Source organism: Barbus barbus (assembly GCF_936440315.1).
Source record: "Barbus barbus genome assembly, chromosome: 39".
NCBI classification, from domain to species: domain Eukaryota; kingdom Metazoa; phylum Chordata; class Actinopteri; order Cypriniformes; family Cyprinidae; genus Barbus; species Barbus barbus.
The window spans coordinates 19,146,320-19,169,502 of record NC_136717.1 but is presented as its reverse complement, the minus strand read 5'-3'; the positions used below and the strand labels follow the sequence as shown (position 1 = coordinate 19,169,502).

The window sequence follows — 23,183 nt, the reverse complement described above, 5'->3', positions numbered from 1 at the left end:
GAATGACATGAGGTGAGTAATTAATGACAGAATTTAAATTTTTGGGTGAACTATCCCTTTAACTGAATAGTCTAGCCTGAGCCTGATGGTTGTAAAACATTTTTGGCGTACCGAGAAATTACCACACCAGCCACTGGAGAACGCCCATCCTGTGTGTGTACGTATGCCGACGAGATGCCAGTTAGCACCAAACCAACCCATCCCATCGCAGCGTGTCTGCCAAAAGTAGCCTCTCCCCAGGGTGTGCTATGTCCGCTGTGCCACTAATGATGCCTGGTATTAGCCTGGTCTTTGCCATGCTCTTAATAGGCTCATTAAAAGGCCTGTCACTGCTGAGCGGTCCCCCAGCTCTGGGTAATGACACTGCGGCAGTGGATCACACATACACACATATGCACACCGCCATGTTTTCAGCATAACAGAGTGCTTTCTCATTCTCACTGGCATTTAAGCTCAGAAAGTTAAGAGCAGCCTGTGGGTCTTAAATCAATGATTGTGGATGGGGACTCGTCAGAATTTGTTCAGAGAGCATAACTGCAGAGCATTAAAGGGATAGTTCATCTAAAATGAAAAGATGATTCCATACCTTACTGTCTTCTGTGGAACATACTATTTTGAGAAGAAAGTTCTTTGTCACAATACTAATGTGTCACAAGACTTTGGACACCAAAAGTCAATGGTCACAAACATTCTTGAGAATAACTTCCTTTTTGTAGAGTAAATTATGACAGGATTGGGTGATCTCTTTTAGTGACTTTTTTTTAAAATAAGGTTGACTGAGTGTTGACACTACCATCTTGTGGTAAGTAAAAAAAATACATGACAGATCAAAACTAGGTGTTTAAAGGGATAATTCACCCAAAAATGATGTCATTAATTACTCACCCTTGTGTCGTTACAAATATGTAAGACCTTTGTTCATCTTCGGAGCACAAATTAAGATATTTTTGATGAAATCAGAGATATTACCACGTGGAAACGTAGCAAGGACATCGGTAAAATAGTCCATGTGGCATCAGGGATTCAACCGTAATTTTACAAAGCAGCAAGAATACCTTTTTTGTGCGCAAAGAAAACAATAATAACATAATTTATTCAACAATTCTTCTCCCCGAGTTACTGTCTTCCACCATTTTGGAAAGTACCCCAGAACGTAATCAACGTAATCAGTGTTGTTTACGTTCAGCATGCGCACGCTTGAATGTAAACAATGCTGATTACATTCTGGGGTACTCTCCAAAATAGCAGAAGACGGTACCTCGGGGAGAAGAATTGATGAATAAATTGTTATTTTGTTTGTGCACAAAAAGTATTCTCGCTGCTTTGTAAACTATTTTACTGATGTCCTTGCTATGTTTCTGTGCCTTGATCGTGGTACTGCTGTCTATGGAGGGTCAGAGAGCACTCAGATTTCATCAAAAATATCTTAATGTGTGTTCCGAAGATGAACAAAGGTCTTATAGGTTTGGAACGATATGAGGGTGAGTAATTGATGACAGAATTTTCATTTTTGGGTGAACTAACCCTTTAAAGAAAATATAACAGGTGCTTCGCTGTGAAAACTCACCAACGAGATGCTAGAGTGTCATACGTCATTGCCGAGGCATTGCTATGCAGTTGCTAAGGTGGTCTGAGTAGCTTTTAGCATATTGCTATGCTACGTGCCCAACCCTATGCATCAATGATATTCTACTTCCTACAGCTGGTATTCCCCAGGTTCTTATGGGATTTTTCTGACTTTTTTCTCATTCGAAAGACCCCCCCCAAAAAAAACCTCACACAATCAATTAGAAATGTACTAGCACAACTCTCATATGACTTGCTTTGAAGTATAATTCAACTGGTAACACACAAATAAAACTATGCATGAGTCATGCACTCATAATACTCCAGATTTGGTATTTTTGTTGAAATCACTAACCCTGAGTAATAGTACTATTAATATGTCTGACTACACTAGGTTCAAACTGTCCGTTTGCATCTGCCACTGATGATTGACACTCTGGTCAGCTTATACAACAGGACGGCCTGGTAATTGCTGTCATAAAGTGAAAACAGATTGAATAAGTCACAGAATAATAGAGTGAAACAGGAAACTGATTTAGCTTTTGTTTAAACAGAGAAATAGTTTTGTTCACGTTTTTGGGGGATCTCATCTCTGTGACATTTTCTGGACACACGTGATTCTTGTTTATCATTGCAGTGCCTCTTGGCAAACACAGAGCTGAACATTGTGTTCTTGAGTGTCTTTTTACAACAACCATCAGCCGGCCAAAGAATGTTCTTTTTTGGTGTCACCTTCGCCCCTGCCTCAACAGGACTCCAGGTTTCTCTGCTTCCCTTAACTTTATTGTCTTTTCTCTCTTATTCTACATTTCTTTCCCATATATACATGTTCTTAAAGTGACAGTTTACCCAAAAATGAAGCTTCTGTGACCATCGCATTTGAAAAGTAACAGTACTTTACTGTATGATTTATGGTATCACTCTTGTCTGTAGCACAACTTGTGTGTCAACTCAATCTTTGTATCTATATTCAAAAGCCATATTCCTTCTCCACAATTTGTCTTCACTTTGCATCTACATATTTCTGAATCATCTCCCCACATATCTTCTTTGTTACTGCTTTGGTGTTTCCATTTAGCTTTGAAAACTCAATTCAAAACCTCCCGTCAAGTGATAAAAACACTCTCAGACTTCACGTCACAAACCTTGATCTAGCTTTGAGTACGGGACACTTTCATATGTGTCGTAAGCTAAGCGCAGCGAGGTAGAGATTCAAAGCGTTTCATTTTGCACAACTACAGCGAGGCCTCAGTCCCCCGGAAACCCCAGAAAGCACATTACTTTCCTAAGAAAGCGGTAAAATCCCCGCAGGAGGTTTGGCATTCGGCCAGGGACGCGCCATCCAACCACAATCAAAATATGTTTGAGGAACATGTCATTCAGCCAATCACGGCGCTTAGTCATCCTGGAGCTAACCTATTGTGACAGATTAATTTCAGTAGTACTTGTCACAGCCCTTCCTCTGCCTTTCTGACTGTGCGTGATATCCTAACCACATGCAGACAGAGAGTGGTGAACTTATTGACTCCACTACAATATTTTGTAGTGTTCCTTCATAGTTTGAGAGACTTTGAATATCAACTTAGATGTTTCTTCTAATACAAAAATAGAGTTAGAAACAAATGAGGCATTTGGGTAACACTTTAGAATAAGGTTCCATTTATTAACATTAGTTAATGTATTAACTAACATGAATAAACAATGAACAATGCATTTATTACACTATTTATTAAACTTTGTTAATGTTAGTTAATGAAAATACAGTTGTTCATTATTTACTCATGTTAGTTCACACTACATTAACTAATGTTAACAAACACAACTTGTGAATTTAATAACGCATCAGTAAGTATTGTTCATTCTTAGTTCATGTTTACTAATGTTAATAAATGGAACCTTATTCTAAAGTGTTACCGGCATTTGTTGACATATCGCAAGAGCATTGTGGCATAAAATGAAAGGGAAAAGCAGCTTAAATAAGGAAGAAATGTTTGTTCATATTGAATTTTCTGTCTTTGAAGACTTACAAATCCTATCAGTTTGAGACTTTGTTTAGATCTTTGAAACAGGTGTGAGATTTAATAAAGACTATTTCTCTTAAAAAAAACTCAATTTCAATTTCATTGCTGTGTAAGAGAAACAACTGATATAAAGACAAATAAAATATTTATATTACATCCAAGCTGTAGGAATCAAGTTGTACTGAGTAATTTTGTCAGAGTTTTAATCCCATTTTACATAATTCGAAAATGTTATCAAAGCTAAACATCTGTCATAAGCCTCAAAGAGGTTTTTCACCAAAATCACTTCAGCAGTTTGCATATGCAAATCTGTTTAAGTTCAACATCCCACAAATATGTCAAAGGATAAATTCTCTGAAGGAAGTCAGGAGCATTAGCCCATGTGAGTGTGAATGTCCCAGACATATAAACACTCCAGCGCAAGCCAATAGTGGGGATAAAAAAACACACAGGACAGATCAAAACAATGTGTGCGGACGATGTGTACTCACCTCCGGCTCTCTCTCCCCTCTCTTTCTCTCTCTTTATCCATTCAGCCACGTTGACAATCAGGTGCTAGAAAGAGAGAAAAAAGAGAGCAGACAAGTGTTCATTGCCGTTTCCCCTCTTCAAATGAGCTCTCATCACTCTCTCACTCTCTTGTCTTCTCATTCTCTGTTTCAATGCACTGCATCTATTTCTCCCGGTAATGAAACTGTTGACACACACACGCACATTGCCGCAGGTACAGCTGTGCAAAGTTTCCTGCGAAGTTCTCTAAAGTCCAGTGTCTTGTGTTGTACTCCTTTGAATAACTATTTTTATGACCTGTTGCCCAATGATTCATGCTGGTTGCACAACCAGGCAAAGTGCACAGCAGTACACATCTGGATATATACACACATTCACACAAACACACACAACGGTGAGTGTGACAATGGGTCAGCAAACTCCCACACAGAGATGGAGCAGGTAGAAACCAGCCCAGGCTGAAGTTTATCTGGCCGATTTATGGCAGGAGCGATCAACTCTATCTAGTCTGTGTGTTCAGACTTGTACGTGTGCGTGCCGTGAAAGAATCGGATGGGATGGCATGAGAGTTTAGTAAGAGTTTAGATGGCAGTAATTTGATTCTCATTCATATTGGCCAATTTGAGTTTGGCTGATGCAATTCAGTGTCATGTTTAAACACAACAACAACAACAAGTAAACAAGTTTCTAGAAGGGGAACACGTTGAATTGTGTTCCATGAAAAGTTCTAGGAGGTTTTGATGCCCAGATTCAGCTGTAGCCAATTATCTTGCGAATGGAAGTAACTGCTTCACGGTTAAAATAGCAATTGGCTTTGCTCCAAAGTGTTAAGGGAATTAACTGGGATCAATACATGTTAAAATCTATTGACAGCATCAAACAGAACATTGACAACTGCGTAATTTCTCAATTTGTAAAACGAGCAAAAAACGTGTTAACAGTAATGCACTTACAGTGGAAGTCAATAGTGCAAGGCATTGCTAAGGGTAAATGTTAGTGTTTTGGAAATTTAGCCATTGACTTATACAGTATACATGTTAACATGAGACTAGGGTGACAAAATTGTTCTTGTCACAACCATTGTTGGGCAGTAACTAGTTAGTTACTAGTAACTAGTTACAGTAATATACATTTTTGTAGTACTAGTAGTGTAACTACATACTAATATGATTTCATTAATATTACAATTACCATCCATAAATCAGCGTTGTTACTTAGTTACAGTACATGAGAGTAGGGTGACAAATTTTTTACTAACCAGTTATCTTGTCACAGCCTGTGTTGAGCAGTAACTAGTTACAGTATTTACTAGGAACTAGCTATAGTAATAATTTTACTTTTTGCAGTAACTATTAGTGTAACTAATTACTAATAAGACTTTAGTAATAATATTACTGGCACCATCCATTAAACAGCTTGTTACTTGCAACATGAGACTAGTCTGACAATTGTTTTCTAACCAATTTTCTTGTCACAACCAGTGTTGGGCAGTAACTAGTTAGAAACGCTTATTTTGTTTACTGGGATGAGAGTTGCTGAAATCGCGTTTGGTCTCGTACTGTATCGCGTATCTTGTCAGTGTGTGCACTTGCTTGGCCATTTTTAGTTGATAAACAGGAAAGTGGGTCCAGCTGAATTGAAATGGTGATTTGTTGGATTGGTATAAAAAAGGTTATTATACCGCTGCAGCGGTCGCGGCAGTTGTCATGTGAAGCCCTCCTAGTGTGAAGACCGAAGAGTGTAAAGACCATCAACTCTACCGTGCGACTGCACCGGGCAGGGACACCGGCAAGGGATAGAAGTATCGCTTTTTATTTTAGTTTTTTCATTTATATGTTTATTATTGAAATGTTGTTATATGCATGTCAATTTTATTTAATTTCTTTATTTTCTTACATATGTGGGTATATAGTATTTATAGAGTTGTAACTTTTAGTTTTAGTTACTTTTTCTTAATTGTAAGTCGCTTTGGACAAAAGCGTCTGCTAAATGACAAAAGTAAAGTAAGTAAAGTAATAAGTTACAGTAATAAAATTACTTTTTGCAGTAATCCGCAGTGTAACTAATTACTAATAAGATTTCAGTAATAATATTACAGTTACCATCCATAAAACAGCTCGTTACTTAGTTACATGAGACTAGGATGACAAAATAGTGTACTAACCAATTTTTTTGTTACTAGTAACTAATTACAGTAATAATGTTAATTTTTGCAGTAACTAGTAGTGTAACTAATTACTAGGAGTGTAACGATATCCCAAACCAAACCGAAAGATCACGATACACCACCCACGATACGAATCGCGGAACTCTCGTGGCGTACCGCGGTACTCTCACGCCCCCCTGCTGCCCATTGTTGAGGTTAATGGCACTTATCTCTAACTAACTATTAATTTAAACAAATTTTTCTTTGCTTACATTTGATTAAATTGTATTAGTAACGACTAATAAGAGCTTTTAAAATTTTGTTCTAAATATTATATTCTAAAGTTACTGTTTTCCAAGTGCATGTCATTTCATGTGACTTGGGAGTGAGCGTCATACTCGGTTGCTAGTATATGCAGGATGGCTGCTTCACATAGTACTGAAATTGCAGATCCCCCGGACACATTTAAGGGTGTATTCACACCAGGAAAGTCCGTTAGTTCACTTGCTTTGGTCCGGACCAAACAGAATGTTTTTGTTTTTGTTTGGTGCGGTTCGCTTTCACACTGCCCTTTTTTCAAGTGAACCAGTAATTGTAAACAAAACCACACGTGTGCCAAAAGGTCATCAATTCATTGGACATAAATTCTCAAGCAGGGAAAAACAGGCTAATCATGGAGATTTTTCATAGTGCAATTATTATTTTACTGATTTTCTTTTATCAGATACAATCGCAATATGCAGACACCTATGAACATCAGATGAGACGATGTCATCTATACCATGTTGTAACAAGGATTTTGCGAAGACGAAGAAGTGCTGCAAGACGGTTCCGACGGAGAGAGCATGCTTTTATGTGCGCCTACCATGGCATACTGACAGTAGCACTGCGCAGAACACGGATCAGGTATAAAGAAAGCGAAAGTGAAACCTAAAAAAAAACTGTGCATAGGAGAGCGATTGCAGGCTTTCGCACGTGTAAGCTAACTGCACGATCGCCCGAAAACACCACCCCCTGCTCAACGTGATTTGTGGCCCCTAGAAATTTAAATTGTTCATACAATTACAATCACTGCTATTATTATTGCATACTAATATATAGGCATTTCATCACCCCTAATTAAATAGTAAAAATCATGTTGCACTCTGCTTAGGCACACAGTGCTTTTTCACCATATTTGGTTCGTTTGGAACCGAACCGAGACCACCTCTTCAGCTGGGTCTCGGTTCGGTTGTTTGGTGCGCACCAGAGTGCGATTGCTGTATTCACACCTGCCCAAAAGATCCGCACCAAAGGGGGAAACGAACCAGAGTTCGTTTTAATCGAACCAAACAAGACAGGTGTGAATACACCCTAAGTTATTTCTGACTAGTCTACATTGGAGGTATTTATTTCATTTTTGTTTACTCCGGTATGCTGACTGCACTAAAAATGTGAAGCCAAAGTTAATAAAGAAAAAGTTGAGTCAAGTTATTGTTATTATTGAGTTAAGTGAATCTATTATTCCTTAGCATTGCTGGTAAGATGACATGAACCCTACCCCCACAGCAAACCGAACCGGACCAAACCGTGGCTCCAAAACCGTGAACCGAACCGTGCCACTGGTGTATCGTTACACCCCTACTAATTACTAATAAGATTTCATTAATATTATAGTTGAGACATGAGATTAGGGTGACAAAATTGTTTACTAACCAATTTTCTTGTCACAACCAGTATTGGGGAGTAACTAGTTACATGTAACGGAATTACAGAATTTAATTACAAAACAAATGTAATTGTAATTAGTTAAAGTTACTGAGAAAAAATGTGTAATTAAATTAGTTAATTTTGAAAATGTTATGATTACAAAGGGGGTTATATCTGAATTTCACACACACACACACACACACACACAATAATTTAATTGACTTCTTTCATAAATTGCATTTACTGCTCTAAAATGAGACACCAGTGTTTCCGGAGTTTAGGGCACAAAATAGGACACATGCTTATTCGATAACTGTTTTATTTCTTATTTGGGTTTATGCATATGCTTTATTTTGTAAGATTAAGTGTTGTTTTTTTTCAAGACATTGTTAGATGCCAGTGTTTCCTGTCATACCTATGCAAACATTTGATTTCAAAATCAGTATCATAGCTATTAAACTATTTCTTATTATGAATTTAAATCTGTATTTAACCACAGAATGATCTCAAAGTAAATAAGAGGTGTTAAGTCTGATTTTGTGGTGGCTGTGCTTTAAATTAAATTATTATATGGCTCTGTGCAATGCTTGATTCTGATTGGTCAGTCGTGGCATTCCAAGGTATGTTATTCCTCAATAACAACTGGTAAAAGCTAATAACACAGACTCATCCAGGTAACTCAAGTCGGTGCTATACGCTTGCTAGGAACAGTTTTGAAGGATTTTGAAAGTCTGACAGTAATCAGTTTTGAGTTCTACTGTAAGGTTAACTCTGCCTGGTCTAAATGTTTTAAAATGATTAACAGTGAAAAATATTAAACATTTAGAAAAGTAATGTTACATTTACTTTATTAAAGTAACTGAAACTTACACCGCTTAGTACATTTTAAATAGGTTAACATGTAATCTGTAACCTATTACATTTCCAAAGTAACCTTTCCAACACTGCTAGTAACTAGTTACAGTAATATTACTTTTTGAAGTAACTAGGAGTGTAACTAATTACTTCAAAGAAACAAAGCTATGAGGGATGGAATACAGTGTGTTCAATGGACTGGACTGTTGTTTAACAATATACCGATTGTTCAGCTAATGAAATGTCTTTCCCAATAAACTTTCAGTAGACAATGGCTCCATAAAACAGTTTTGAAAGTGACTGAGCTACACATGTTTGAAGTCAATAGTCAACAAAGTCAATTATGAGAAAAATTGAGTTCCAAAGCAAAATCACCCAACAACGTTTCATATTTTCCTCCACTTCTTTTCTTAATAATCATTATTAATTATTATTAAGAAAAGAAGTGGAGGAAAAGATTAAACTAATTACTTATACTTAATAACTTATTAAAAGATGAATAATAATTACTAATTATTATTAAGAAAAGAATTGGGAGCAAAAGACGAAACTTTCTTAGGTGATTTTGCTTTGGAACTCGATTTTTCCCATAATTGACTTCTCTACCGACTTCAAACGTGTAGCTCAATCATTTTCAAAACTGTTTTATTGATATATTGATAATCACAATATGGCTATTTTTATTTTATCTTTGCTATTAAAATTATAACAAAGATGCAAATAAACAGAAAAAAAATATAAGAGAAACAAATGAGTTTTTTTACCTTACATCTAAACAAAAGTATTCAAGTAAGAAAAATAAACAGGCAAATCAAATGTAAAAATAACTTGTGCGTTCATTAGAAATAAACTGTTTATTAAAACTACAAAAGCAATTCAAGCAAGAGCAGCGAGTGATTCCCTCTTTTCTTTTATTGCTTGATTAACATTGAGACAGGCAGCTTATATATTAAGACCTACTGTAACGCACCAATCTAATATAATGTTACACATTAGATGTTTTTCCCCAACAGTTCACTTAAGACATAACAAATTATGTTTACGTGAATACTCACCACGACAGATATTTTGAAATACATACTGTAATCTAGTAAAGTATCTAATATCGGGATCACACGCTGTCTGAGAGATGCGTCTTTCATTTTAGATGTTTAATTACTATTTGGAGCATTGGGATTGTTAGATGAGAACTTACTGAACTCATTTTTGTGAAAACCTTGAATTCAACCAAAATTTACATTTTTCAATTTTTTTTGCCTGTACCCTGTACGCATTCCGACTCATTTACCCAGCACAGGTCACAAATAGTCTTTACATATAGCATTTTTAAAGCGGTCATATGATGCGATTTCAAGTTTTCCTTTCTCTTTGGAGTTGGAAAGTCTCAAACCCAAAGAGATATTCTTTATAAAAGTTAAGACTCATCCACGCCCCCCTAAAACGGCTCATTCAAACATGCCCCCACGTCTACGTCACGATGTGGAAATACTTGTGTAATGCCGCCCAAATGTGCACGCAAAGAAAGAAGGCATGGTTTCAGTAACCGCAATAGTGTTGATGCAGCCATGTCAGGGAGACGTTGTGCGTTTCTATGCGAAAGCAAAAGCACTTTATTTGGCCTTCTGAAAGTAGATTCAATTAGATTCAATTAGGAATCATTGGTTAAAAATGTTCGAATTTGTGCAACGCATTTTATGGACGACAGTTTCGTGAGCCTAGTAGAGTTCAAGGCTGGCTATGCACTAAGGCTATTTCTAAAAAAAGAAGGTCAATTCCGACTTTGCTATGACAATCTGGCGCTTCTGAATCAGCGACTGTAAGTATGTTTTGCTATTAGTTCAAGTATTTGCTATTGACTGTCCAAATGCGGCGTTTTGTGTGTAACGCAACGTGTGTGTGTGTGTGTGTGTGTGAGGGGAACAGGGTCACATCACAATGGCGTGTACAGCCCATCAGAAATCGTCTTAACCGCAGATTGTGTACTGCAAATACATACGAGCATCATCATGCGTATCTGTCACACGACTCTGTTCCCCTTTTGGGCTTTAACTTGAGTTGAAAGTTGAAGCTCGCAATTATGGTAAGGGGCGTTAGATTTCCGATGCATGCTTTTGGTGTTTGGCCAATCACAATGCACTGGGTCAGTTGGCCAATCAAAGCAGACTGCACTTGTTGGAAGGAGGGGCTTTGTAGAAAAGGATGCGTTTGAGATAGCGGGGGATAGAGGAACTACAATAATGTACAGTATTTGAAAAATAATGTTTTTTTTAAAACATTAAAGCATGTCAACATATTCTATTACACCAAATACACAAAATAATGATCTTTAAAATAGCACCATATGACCCCTTTAACTCAAGTTGTCAGTGGATTACTTTGAACCCATTTTTGTCTCTACTAACTGAGCAATGAGTGAAAATTATTTAATGTGGCAATTGACAGCATGACACAAATACTGCTGACAGAGAGATGAACTTATACTGAAACTGTAATGTTCCTTTAAGAAATAGGATGATTCAGATTTGCCTTTGGGTACCAAGGTACTTTCAAATGTGGAAAAAAACTACAAATCCAAATATTTATTAAATCTCATAGACTATGTATAAATCAATAATACAAAATATTGTTCAAAAGTTTGGGGTCAGTCTGAATTTTTTTTTTTTTTTTTGTCTTTTATTGTCAGGAATCTGGTCCATGAACTTCCGTTCACTCACCACCAGAGGTCAACTGCTCACCGCATGGACTCTTGCACTATACTACTGTCGCACTTCACCATTGGACTACAGTTCCCATCATCCATTGCACTGACGACACACACACAGCTGATTGCACTGATTACACAGCTGATCACACAATCACACACGCTTTATATGCCTTGGCCTTCCTCTCTGTCATTGCCGAGTATTGTTCTGCGTTTAGCACTCTCCTAGTGATAGCTACATTACAGAGCCCTTCCGTGTTTGGTTTATAAGTTTGGTCTAAGTTTGGTTTATTTTGCTTATAGCCTCGTTTCCTTATTCCTGCCCGTTCATCTTGGATTAACCCTTGTCTCGCCGTTCGGACTCTGTTTATACCTCGTTTGGATTATTGCTCAGGTTATCAGACTACCCCTCTTCTCAAGCCCTCTGGATATCGTTTGCCGATCTAAGACCCACGCTTGCCCTAGGCTTACTCTGTGTTTTGCCCATGCCATACTTGTCTGCTGTTGTTCGACCCTGCTTGTGTTTATGACCACGTCTCTGAATAAAAGCCTTGCAAATGGATCCACACGTCTCACGTCTCATTCACTCCGTTACACTTTTCACCATGGCTGCCAATGTTGGATTAAACATACATCAAAAACAGTAATACTGGGGAAAAAATATTCAAATAGAAAGCCTATTTAAATTGTAATATGTTTCTAAATGTAATTTATTAGTGTGAAAACTTAATTTTCACCATTATTACTCCAATCTTCAGCGTTACATGATCCTACAGAAATCATGTTGATTTGCTGCTCAAGAAACATTTCTTATCAATTTTGAAAGCATTTGTGCTGCTCAACATTTTTGTGGAAGCCTTGACACTGTTTTTTTTTCAGAATTCGTTGACAAACAGAAAGAACAAAATGAAAAAAAAATGTTGTGCCATAAATGTTGTTCTTATGTCACTTTTGAACATTGTAATGCATCCTTGCTGAATCCAAAAAAATCTATTTCCTTTACTCATCTTCATCTCTAGTTATTTCTCTCCCACTGTCTCTCTCGCACTACTCTGTGGTAGATCTAATGTTCAAATAAATGCAGATTTTGTACATCCCCTGAGCATAACTGTATCAGCTACACACTTCTTAACATGAGCGACTGCTTTTCACATTTACACTTAAGATATGACTGATTTTGTAGAAACCCTGAACATTTCATTCTCACAGCCCACAAACTTCACACATGTTAATCGGCACTAAACCAGCTAAACTGGGTTCTAGATATGAATAGGTGACATTTCTATTCACATGCATACTCTGCTAGGTCATATTCCTTTGTACATGAACTTTCCCTTCTTTCTCAATCAAAACTACATTTTCTGCCAAATATGTGAGCTACTACAATGTGTGGCTATGTGGTTCCTAAAGTTTTTGAGGCAGTTTTTGTGGCATTGCTTTTCAGTTGCTGAGTGAGTAGCTATGACATTGCTAGGTGGTTTCTTTAGGGTGGTTTCTTATGGTTCAAATCTAGATTATATGATATTCTGAGCTCTAGTTATTACTTGTCTCCCTTTTTAAAGGAAATCTGAGGGAGTTTTTCATTAATTTCTTTCTTTCGCCAGGAAATATACACATTTATTCACGTTGAAATTGCTAAGACACGTTTCCTCAACAAACCACATGATTTCAGGTTTGTACCATAGGGTTTTATCTAAATCCAGAAAAGTTAAATTGATGTAGAAGCAATTTTCACTCACAAATAATTCATACTATGCAGGTATTTTTTATGGGGGCTGTCATGGCCTAATGGATAGAGAGTCGGACTTGTAACCTGAAGGTCGTGGGTTCAAGTCTCAGGTCCGGCAGGGATTGTAAGTGGGGGGAGTGAATAACCAGCACTCTCTCCACCCTCAATGCCACGACTGAGGTGAGACCCTTGAGCAAGGCACCGAACCCCCAACTGCTCCCCGGGCGCCATTGGCTGCCCACTGCTCCGGGTGTATGTACACTTGGATGGGTTAAATGCAGAGCGCAAATTCCAAGTATGGGTCACCATACTTGGCCACACACCACTTCCCTTTCCCTTATTTTCTTGTTTATGTACTCCAATAATCTTATTTACCCACTTTTATATTAAGTGGCCTTAACTACTATGTACTTGCATCATAAAATAAGTACAATGTACTTATTGTGGTCATATTGTATTGCAAAACACTTTTGCTGCTATTGATGTGGGATACGGGTCAGGTTAGAGACAGGTTTGGTGGTTTGGGTAGGTTTAAGGGTGGGTTAAGGTGTAAGGGATGGGTCAACAGTGTAATTATAAATGTAATTACAGAAATAATTACAGATGTAACTACATGCAGGTATTGTTTAGAATATAAGTACAATGTAAAAACATGTATGTACAAAATAAGTGCATTGTACCAAATGATTAATTTAAATATAAGTGCATAGTAGTTAAGGCCACTTAATATAAAGTGGGACGGAAATTTTTTTACAGTGTGGTAAGCAGTCTTAGTTAACTCTTTCAGTTCAACTCTTTCAGCAGTTTGCCAACTGAAACTATTTTTTAAATTTTTTTTATGTAACCATAAAATCGGCACAAAGCCACACTGATGTGACAGTTGATGTCTTGGTTTGAATCTGACGACTGGACCAGTTTCTGATTGAGTTTCTCCACAACTATCTAAAACGTTTGGCAGTTAACGGTAGATTGTGTTTATTCGATACTGTCAGCTTGCTTGAAATGAGAGGAGTGTTTGTCTCTAAAATTACCTTTTATGGTGCATTATATCTGACACACACATATACACGCACACCAATCCCGATCAATAGCCCCTGATTAATGAATTATACAGACAAATCTTTACTCATTCATTCATCTCTATGAATACCCAGTCACTTATCAGAGAGATCTGATGGAGGAAAAAAGAGGAAGAACCTATTTAGATCATGCAAACAAGAGCACAGACCTACTATATCAAACACCGGAAACAAGTACGAATGGCCCCCTTAAAATAGAAATGGCCCCCAAACTGCAGCGCACTCCATAAGTGTGTACTTTCTGACATATCTATGACACAAAATTAATGAGCTCTACTGTACAGTGTTTAGAGGCCAAGTTAATGATTTGTAATCAAATCTAGCCGTAGGAAATCCCCCAGTCACTTAATTAAACCATCTAACCATTTGTATTCCAACAAAGACTGTGACTCATAGTTCAGCAGAATAATGTAAAGAGATGGAGAGAATGAAAAAAGTAGCAGATGGATAACTGTCAAAAGGGTGTTTGTCACTGGAAAAAGGGTGTTGACCGGCTATGAGTCACATGACATGGTCACTTCCTTCCACTGTCACGACTCATTGTCATTTGCAGCTAATGTACAGAATCCTCTGGAGGTTTCTAGAGAATGAGAGACTCATTGCTGTGTCTTCAGAGGCTGGAGGGCATTGTGATGGAGAAACAGCTGAACAAATTGTTATCCATTGAGAAACCAGCTAATATTGTGCTGATATGTGAATTGTACACGAAATGAGACGCATTCAGATTTCTGTGGGAAAGTCAAACATGCTCGTCTGTGGTCTAGCGTAGCATTACTAAAAGCAGCCATGAACGTTTTTCATTAACACGAAGCTCAGCTATTTTCAATATTGTGCAGCTTTTCCAGAAACAAACTAACAAGTTTGTATATCCCAATGTATTCTACACTTACAGCAGAGGAAGTGATCGAACGCTCTTCTAGAATGTTCTCTCTCTCTCTCTCTCGCTCTGTAGCGCAATTTCAGTGCTTTGATTAGTTTAGATTTGTTCGTTTTAGCAAATTGTTTTTTTTTCTGACTGTTTATTTCAATTAAATGGTTCAAGAAGTAGATTGACTGATTCATACAATTAGTGTTCACAAAAGCCCTGCACATCATTTTCTACTTTTTTTAATATATTTTATTTTTAAAATGTTTGGTTTTAAAGTTTCTTTGAACTATATAGTTGAATTAGTTGTATTTAGTGCTGTGTTATTTTAGTATTACTTATATACTATATAAATTTATTATATATAAATTTTGTTTTTTACTATCAATGTTTAAGTACTTTTATTATTTCAATAAATAACAACACTGATCCTTAAATAGCTTCAATGTTTTTAATATTTAGCTTTTTTTAAATTGTTCAAATACTTTTATAAGGTATTGATAAAAGGCTGAAATAAGAAGTGTTTTATTGGCAACTAAATTAAATAAGTTTGCTTTGCATCTAATATTTATAATTATTTTTAAAAAGAATTGAAGAACTTATTTGCAAAAACAGATAATTCAGGTTTTTAAAATGTTCAAAAATAATGTTTTTTATTATGTTATCATGTTTTGTGTTAGTTAGCTGTATTTGGTTATTTTTTAAGATAATCAAATTTTTTAATAATCAAGCCGACTGCAGTATGATTGAGATTAATTTGAATGCACACTGAAAAAACATGATTTTTGAAAATTGTTAAAAACGGAGTTATCTGCTTTTGCAAATGAACTCTTATATCAGATTTATTTCAATTATTAATTTTAATTAAACATAGCAACACTGGTCTTTAAGTAGCTTCAATGTAGTTTACAACTTTTTATTAGTAACTTCAAATATAGTTAACTAGTGTCACTTTCATTTAACCTCGTTAGTGTCACGTTTAAGCTCCTGTTTGTCCTTATTTGGTTTAGTTATTTGGTCTTCAACCTTGCTCCTGGGGACCCACTATCCTGGAGAGTTTAGCTCCAACCCTAATCAAAAACACCTGAAGCAGCTAATCATGCTCTTTAGGATTGCTTGACAATACACATGCAGGTGTGCTGACGTTTGCAGGACAGTGGGTCCCCAGGAGCAGGGTTGAAGACCGCTGGTTTAGTTCCTGTTCTCGTTAGTTAATCATCATTCATCCTGTTTCACCTGTGTTGATTAATCATCTCGTTTGCTCCTTTTGTTTGCCTGTCTTTATAAGCCATTCATTTCTGTTCATCCTTTGTCTTGGATTAATGTTATTTCAATGGAAATTAATGTGTTGATGTTCATTAAAGACTCCTTTGTCGTGTACTACAACCACGTCCCGTGACGGTTAGACTATAATTAGTCTATAGCAGGGATAGGCAATGTTGGTCCTGCAGTGCCAATGCCCTGCAGAGTTTAGCTCCAACCCTGAAAAAAAAAAACCTCACCTGCCTGTAGCCATAGTAATTCTGAAGACCTTGATTTGCTTGTTCAGGTGTGTTTGATTAGGGTTGGAGCTAAACTCTACAGGACAGTGGCACTCCAGGACTGACGCTGCCTACCCCTGAGCTATAGCAAGCTTCACATAGTGTTGTACTATGGATCTGTTCAGGTCCTCGGATTCAGAAATAATTTGTTCCTATGGCAATGATAATAATGCGAAATAATACAATGAGCCGGAAATGCATAACTGTAATATACATTCTACAATGATGCACCAAAACCGTCAAGGTAGCTTCTCCAACAGTTTTCAATCTTGTGCATCTATGTTTTCTCTGGATTTGCTTTCCTGCCAAAGCTCAAGAATTTAAAATGACTTCTAAATGTACATCAGCTGTAAGTACATGAGTTTTTACTTTTCGAGCAGTTCTTGTCCTACTCTTTCTTCCATGTTCTTTCTTTCATCCCCCTCATTACTCATAACCATATTTACAAATTCTTAGTAGTTTCAAAAACATACAATACAGGACATTTATTTAACATAAAATGACACATGCATGCCTTTGCAGACACTGACCTCCATGGGGTTTCTATGGAGATGCTACACTATGGAGATGGCCTCGTTCACATTAACTCAAATGACCTCCAGCACTCCCGATCAGCCAATCAGAGGTGACTTGTTACATCACTCAGTTTCAGCCAATCACAGAGAACTCCGGTTCTTGAGGCAAAGCCAGCATCCACTGATTCAACTGATTACAGTGGAGCCACACAAATACGATCCTTTAAGCAAATCAAGTCAAAGTGACATAAATTTTGGCACAAATCACAAAACGGCATTCAAAATCTAGTTAAAGCTTGCCTGAGGATACGCTCTGTCAGTCTGATGAAATACAGAACAGGTCTGAGTAACTTGTAATAGTCACCATGACTAAGGACTTTCAAAATTACATAGTTTTTACCTCACTGTGCAAAGTGACCTAGTGCACGAGTCCCTTTTTTTTTTTTTTTTTTGAGGAAGTAGGAAATGTAAGTGTTTCTGACAGGAATGGTATTGGAATGTTAATCAGAACTGTGTATGTGGGTAAGCATTTTATTAGCAGAGAATCCAAGTGAGTCATTGTGATAAGGAAACAAGTGTATAAACCAGAACGTTGCCAGGGCAGAGAGGTTCAGAATGAATATTGCAAACACATGAAACAATATTTAGTTTCCTACACACCCACATGTTTGTCTATTGATAATGAAGACAATCAAATACTCTTTCTTGGATGAAAATCTTTCGGATAAATACAAAATAGGAGAAAACTGATGCTTGTTGATTGCTGATAACTAACAGACTTATGCTCATAATACAATCGGGACAAATATGCTAGAGCAAATGTATAGTACATCATTAAGCAACGTCTTCAAATAATTTTTTGCCCTACTCGTTCCTCTAATAATCACCACAATGTTATCTTTCTTTTCAACAGCAAGGTCGCCGGTTTTATTTCCAGAGAAAATACATGGTAATAAAATATTGCTCTCTGAAACTCTTTCAAGTAAAATAAATTTGAGCAAGGATAATGAGCAAGGATCCATTTAATGCATTAATTTAACATTGATTAATTATCTAATAATTTATTTATAACTTATATATTAATAATCATGCTGTCTAATCAGCATCTTGATATGCCACACCTGTGAGGTGGATGGATGATCTCGGCAAAGGAGAAGTGCTCACTAACACAGATTTAGACAGATTTGTGAACAATAGTTGAGAGAAATAGGCCTTTTGTGTACATAGAAAAAGTCTTAGATCTTTGAGTTCAGTTCATGAAAAATGTGGGCAAAAACAAAAGTGTTGCGTTTATAATTTGTGCACACACACAGCAGTGAACACACACACACCGTGAACATACACCCGGAGCAGTGGGCAGCCATTTATGCTGCGGCGCCCGGGGAGCAGTTTGGGGTTCGGTGCCTTGCTCAAGGGCACCTCAGTCGTGGTATTGAGGGTGGAGAGAGCGCTGGACATTCACTCCCCCCACCTACAATCCCTGCCGGCCCGAGACTCGAACCCGCAACCTTTGGATTCGAGTCCGACTCTCTAACCATTAGGCCACGACTTCCCCACGAAAACCAGTCATAAGAGTCAATTTTTCAAAAAATATTTATACTTTAAGCTTTCCATTGATGTATGGTTTGTTACAATAGGACAATATTTGGCCGAGATACAACCATTTGAATATCTGGAATCTGAGGGTGCAAAAAATTAATTAAAAAATCACCTTTAAAGTTGTTCAAATTAAGTTCTTATTAATGCATATTACTAATCAAAAATTAAGTTTTGATATGCTACAATATTTGCTATTGCTACAAATATTCCCCAGCAATTTAAGACTAGTTTTGTATGTGTATATATAGAGGGAGAGAGAGAGAAATAATAAATAAATATATAATTAATAGGGCAAATTGCACATTAATTGAACTGTTTTTATTTTTATTGACATCTTTTAAGAAAGTGTAAATATAATTAAATGTTATTAATATTAACCAATTTTCACGGTAACTTTATTTTAAGGGTTGATTCTCATTTTATTTTAAGGGTCAATTAATAAACCATTAATCACAAACTACTAATTTGCTGATTATTATTAGTTAGTAAGGTAGTTGTTAAGTTTGGGTATTGGGTAGGATTAGGGATGTAGAATATGGTCATGCAGAATATGTGCTATGTGCTTTATAAGCCAATATGTTGTTAATGATAGGTTATATGTTAATATGTTAATAATAGGCATGCTAATAAGCAACTAGTTAATAGTGAAAATTGGTCATATATATATATATATATATATATATATATATATATATATATATATATATATATATATATAAAAAATATACAGGTGTATGTGTATGTGTATATATATATATATATATATATATATATATATATATATATTACATATATAGATATTACATATATAGATATATATTACACACACACACACATTTGTCTGTAATTATGTGTGTAAGTGCTAGTGGGCTTCCCTTACTGCAATATTCACAATGCAGTTGGAAGCTAGACGTCCTTTCTGAAAGACCCTGACCCGTTTGAGACATTGATAGAGCACACTTACTCTTGATCGAAGAGAACATATACGGTCTTCCACGCGTGTAGGAGGGTGTGAGGTGGAACTACATGCGATGAAAATGACTAATAGGCCATTCAGTGTGAGGTTGTCAACGGTCATTGGAGCAGGGAGGAGGCGGGGGCCTGGGAAAGCAGAGCATGAATTCATGTGTTGTGTTGTTGTATGCCGTGTGCCAGATTAGTGTACTGTGCGCCAAGGTGTCCGTGTACTTGTGAGCATGACAGCTTTGTATATTACAGTGTCTGGACACATTATCTTTTCAGCAGGCGAGCGAGTGATTGTGAGCGTTTATCACGAGTGTTGTGCTGGTGCGTATAAATCTATGAATATACCCATAACATCACAATAAAGGCTGTGTGTTTGACTCAAACGTATCTCAAAACAGTGATCATTTCTTAAAGATAGCTTGTTTGTGTTTGTGTTAGTAAGTACATGCGGTTTGTAAGTGTTTGTGCTAATTTTAGTAAATTATATAACAATGTCAGGTCACATGGTCAGACCACAATCCCAGCAGCCAATAAAGAGCTGATGCAAATAAACAACATTCTACACATTCTCTAGCGATTGTGACCCACACACATGCACACACACCTACCTTCCCTCTGACAGCCATTGCTATATCAAGCATCAGTGCACTACGGCCCTCTAGTGGAAGCAAACTACACTACATAGTAAAAACCACATGCTGAGGTATCATGTACATATTTCAGGATCTGATTTACATTTTAGTTTTGAAAATTCACTTTAACTGGAGAGATCTGAGTCTCTGAACAGCACTGCCTTCGGAAAAACAACCTCCATAGTGTATGATGCTAAAACTATGAGACAGATGGTTACGTAACGCACATATACACCCGCATGTCCAGCCGAACAGAGAGAGAGAAGCCTATAGGCTGAGATGTTTGCTCATCACTGACATTTCATCAGCTGGACACTGTCACATGACCTCTCTACTTACCAATCCGTCATTATTATCAAAACCAGGCTCTCCCAGTTCAACTGTTTATTCCTCCTTGTTTCTTTATCCATCTCTTCATTGGTGTGTTCGCTTGAGGCGGCAGCTGCAAAGAGTGCGAAAGAGCCACCGGACCGTGACAACACCAGAACACACTCACAAATAACTTCCTTCATCTAATTAGTGAACGCACACTCATAAACCACAACACGAGGCTTTAATAGCAATACAAGAGGGAAACAGATTAACAAGAAACTAGACTGCTCTGAAGAAACACGTTACCACAATGGTTTGTTATGCAGTTGCTCATGTTCTGAGTAAGTTATTTCTATGATCTACTTGGGCTTACAATACTTTTCAAAAATGCAGCCATGATTGATTTTTTTGAAAATTGCTACGCCATTGCTAAAATGTTATGGGTGCTTGCTATTGTGTTGCTTACTAGTCCAAGTCGGGCCTCAAAAATGAAAATTCTGTTATTGGCATAATTACTCATCCTAATGTTGTTCCAAACCTGCAAGACCTCTGTTCATCTTTGGGACACAAATTAAGATATTTTTGATGAAATCCGAGAGCTTTCTGACCCTGCAAAGACAGCAACGCAACTACCACGTTCAAGGCCCAGAAAGTTAGTAAGGACATCGTTAAAATAGTCCATGTGGCATCAGTGGTTAAACCATAATGTTATGAAGCTGAACCATGCATTGTGTAGTACTCTCTTGAATGTTGCCAGAGACTGAACTGGAAGAGAAGAAAAGGTAGTAAGAAAGTTAGTAAGGACATCATTAAAATAGTCCATGTGACATCAGTGGTTCAACTGTAATGTTATGATGCTACATTACAGTTGAAGAACTGATGGCAGATGGACTATTTTAATGATGTCCTTACTAACTCTCTGGGCCTTGAATGTGGTAGTTTCGTTGCTGTTTATGAAGCTCTTGGATTTAATTAAAAATATCTTAATTTGTGTTCCAAAGATGAACAAAGGTCTTAGGGATTTTTACTTGGAACAACACACGAGTGAGTAATTAATGACCGAATTTTCATTTTTGGGTGAACTATCCCTTTAAATATTACTCAGGTGGAACTTCCGCTACACAAATATCTAGTCAAACATGTTCTGATTGGTTGTTAGCTATGTTGTTGCTAACGTATTGTAGGCTGTGTTTCCCAAAAGCATGGTTATCGTAGTAGATCGTAACGACCAGTGATGCCAATGGTTTCTACTATCTAGACTTATGATGATTTTCAGAAACACACCACTGACTGGTTGTTAACAAGTAGCTATGTCGTTGATAGGAACCTTACGGCTTGTTTCCACTGAGAGGTACGATGCGGTACGGTATGCAATTATGTCCGTTTCCATTGTCAGAAGTTGTGAATGGTACCAAAATAGTGAACCGTACCGTACCACTTTTTTGGTGCCCTTCCGTTGGGGTACCCAGCACAGCAAAGGGTACCAAAAGGGTGGAGCTAAACTCACTGTAGAACGTTGATTGGTTGACTAGAATAGTCACTTTTGCGTGATACAAGGGCATAAAGCTTCTCCTTCACTCGTTCCGCTCTGCTGTGTTCGGCTTATTTACATCAAACACAAAAAAATATAACAGTGTATTTTATCATTTTATATTTTCACACAGAAAATAGTCATTTCTCAATGTGCATTCTTTTCTGTTCTTGTGAAACATCATTGCCCAAAAGCCTGTTATTTTCAAAATATTACTGTTATTGTGTCATGGAATGTAGTTTTAAGAGTTTTTCAGGCAAGAATGTAGTTGTTTAAAACTCAAATCTGTGGTTTATTTATAAAGATAGCGCCTATTTGAAAATTTGCTATGCTGATTTCGGAGCTCCATGTCATCACCAGGCGCACAGTGCTCATGTATCCACCTAGAGCAGCCTTACGCTCGGCTAGTCCGTCCAACATTTGCTGCTGGCTTTAATGTCTCTGTAGTGATTAAACATGAGATACAATTAATTTTGTGTATATTTAACAGGCATTCGTGGTCTCATGAATCTATTATTTGTTCCTGGTCATATCGTTCTGACTGAGCGCAAAGTTTAACTTTTATTTTGAACTTTACCGTAGTACAGCGCTGACTTTGTAGCATACGTTTGACTGAATTGTTTGCTTTTGTCTTTATTTCCTCTTATATAAGCCTCTTATACTTTGTACTTATACTTTTACAATGGCTATTATTGTTCAAAGGCACAGTTGTGCTTATGGCACTTTATTGTCGATCCTTACTTTCCGGCATACATCATGCCTAACAAGTAAGGGTACTGTTGGCAAACAGTAAATGCAAGCTGGTACCGTACTGTACTGTACTGACCCGTTCCGCTCGGTGGAAACGAGCCATTAGATATTAGCTGAATGCAGTATTTTCACCCATTTAACATTTGATACACAAAATCATTAGTCTGACTACTTTG

At 37.1% G+C, this 23,183-nt stretch overlaps 1 protein-coding gene across 2 annotated transcripts in view; it reads right to left on the bottom strand.

Annotated features, from left to right (window-relative positions):
- LOC306858398 (uncharacterized protein) overlaps positions 1-23,183 on the bottom strand; it is a 55,138-nt gene that overhangs the window by 22,710 nt on the left and 9,245 nt on the right. For both annotated transcript variants that reach the window (XM_079398925.1, XM_079398924.1), the window contains exon 2: positions 4,079-4,142. In XM_079398925.1, coding sequence (XP_079255051.1) covers positions 4,079-4,142 — 64 coding nt within the window. The remainder of the gene's footprint in view (positions 1-4,078; positions 4,143-23,183) is intronic.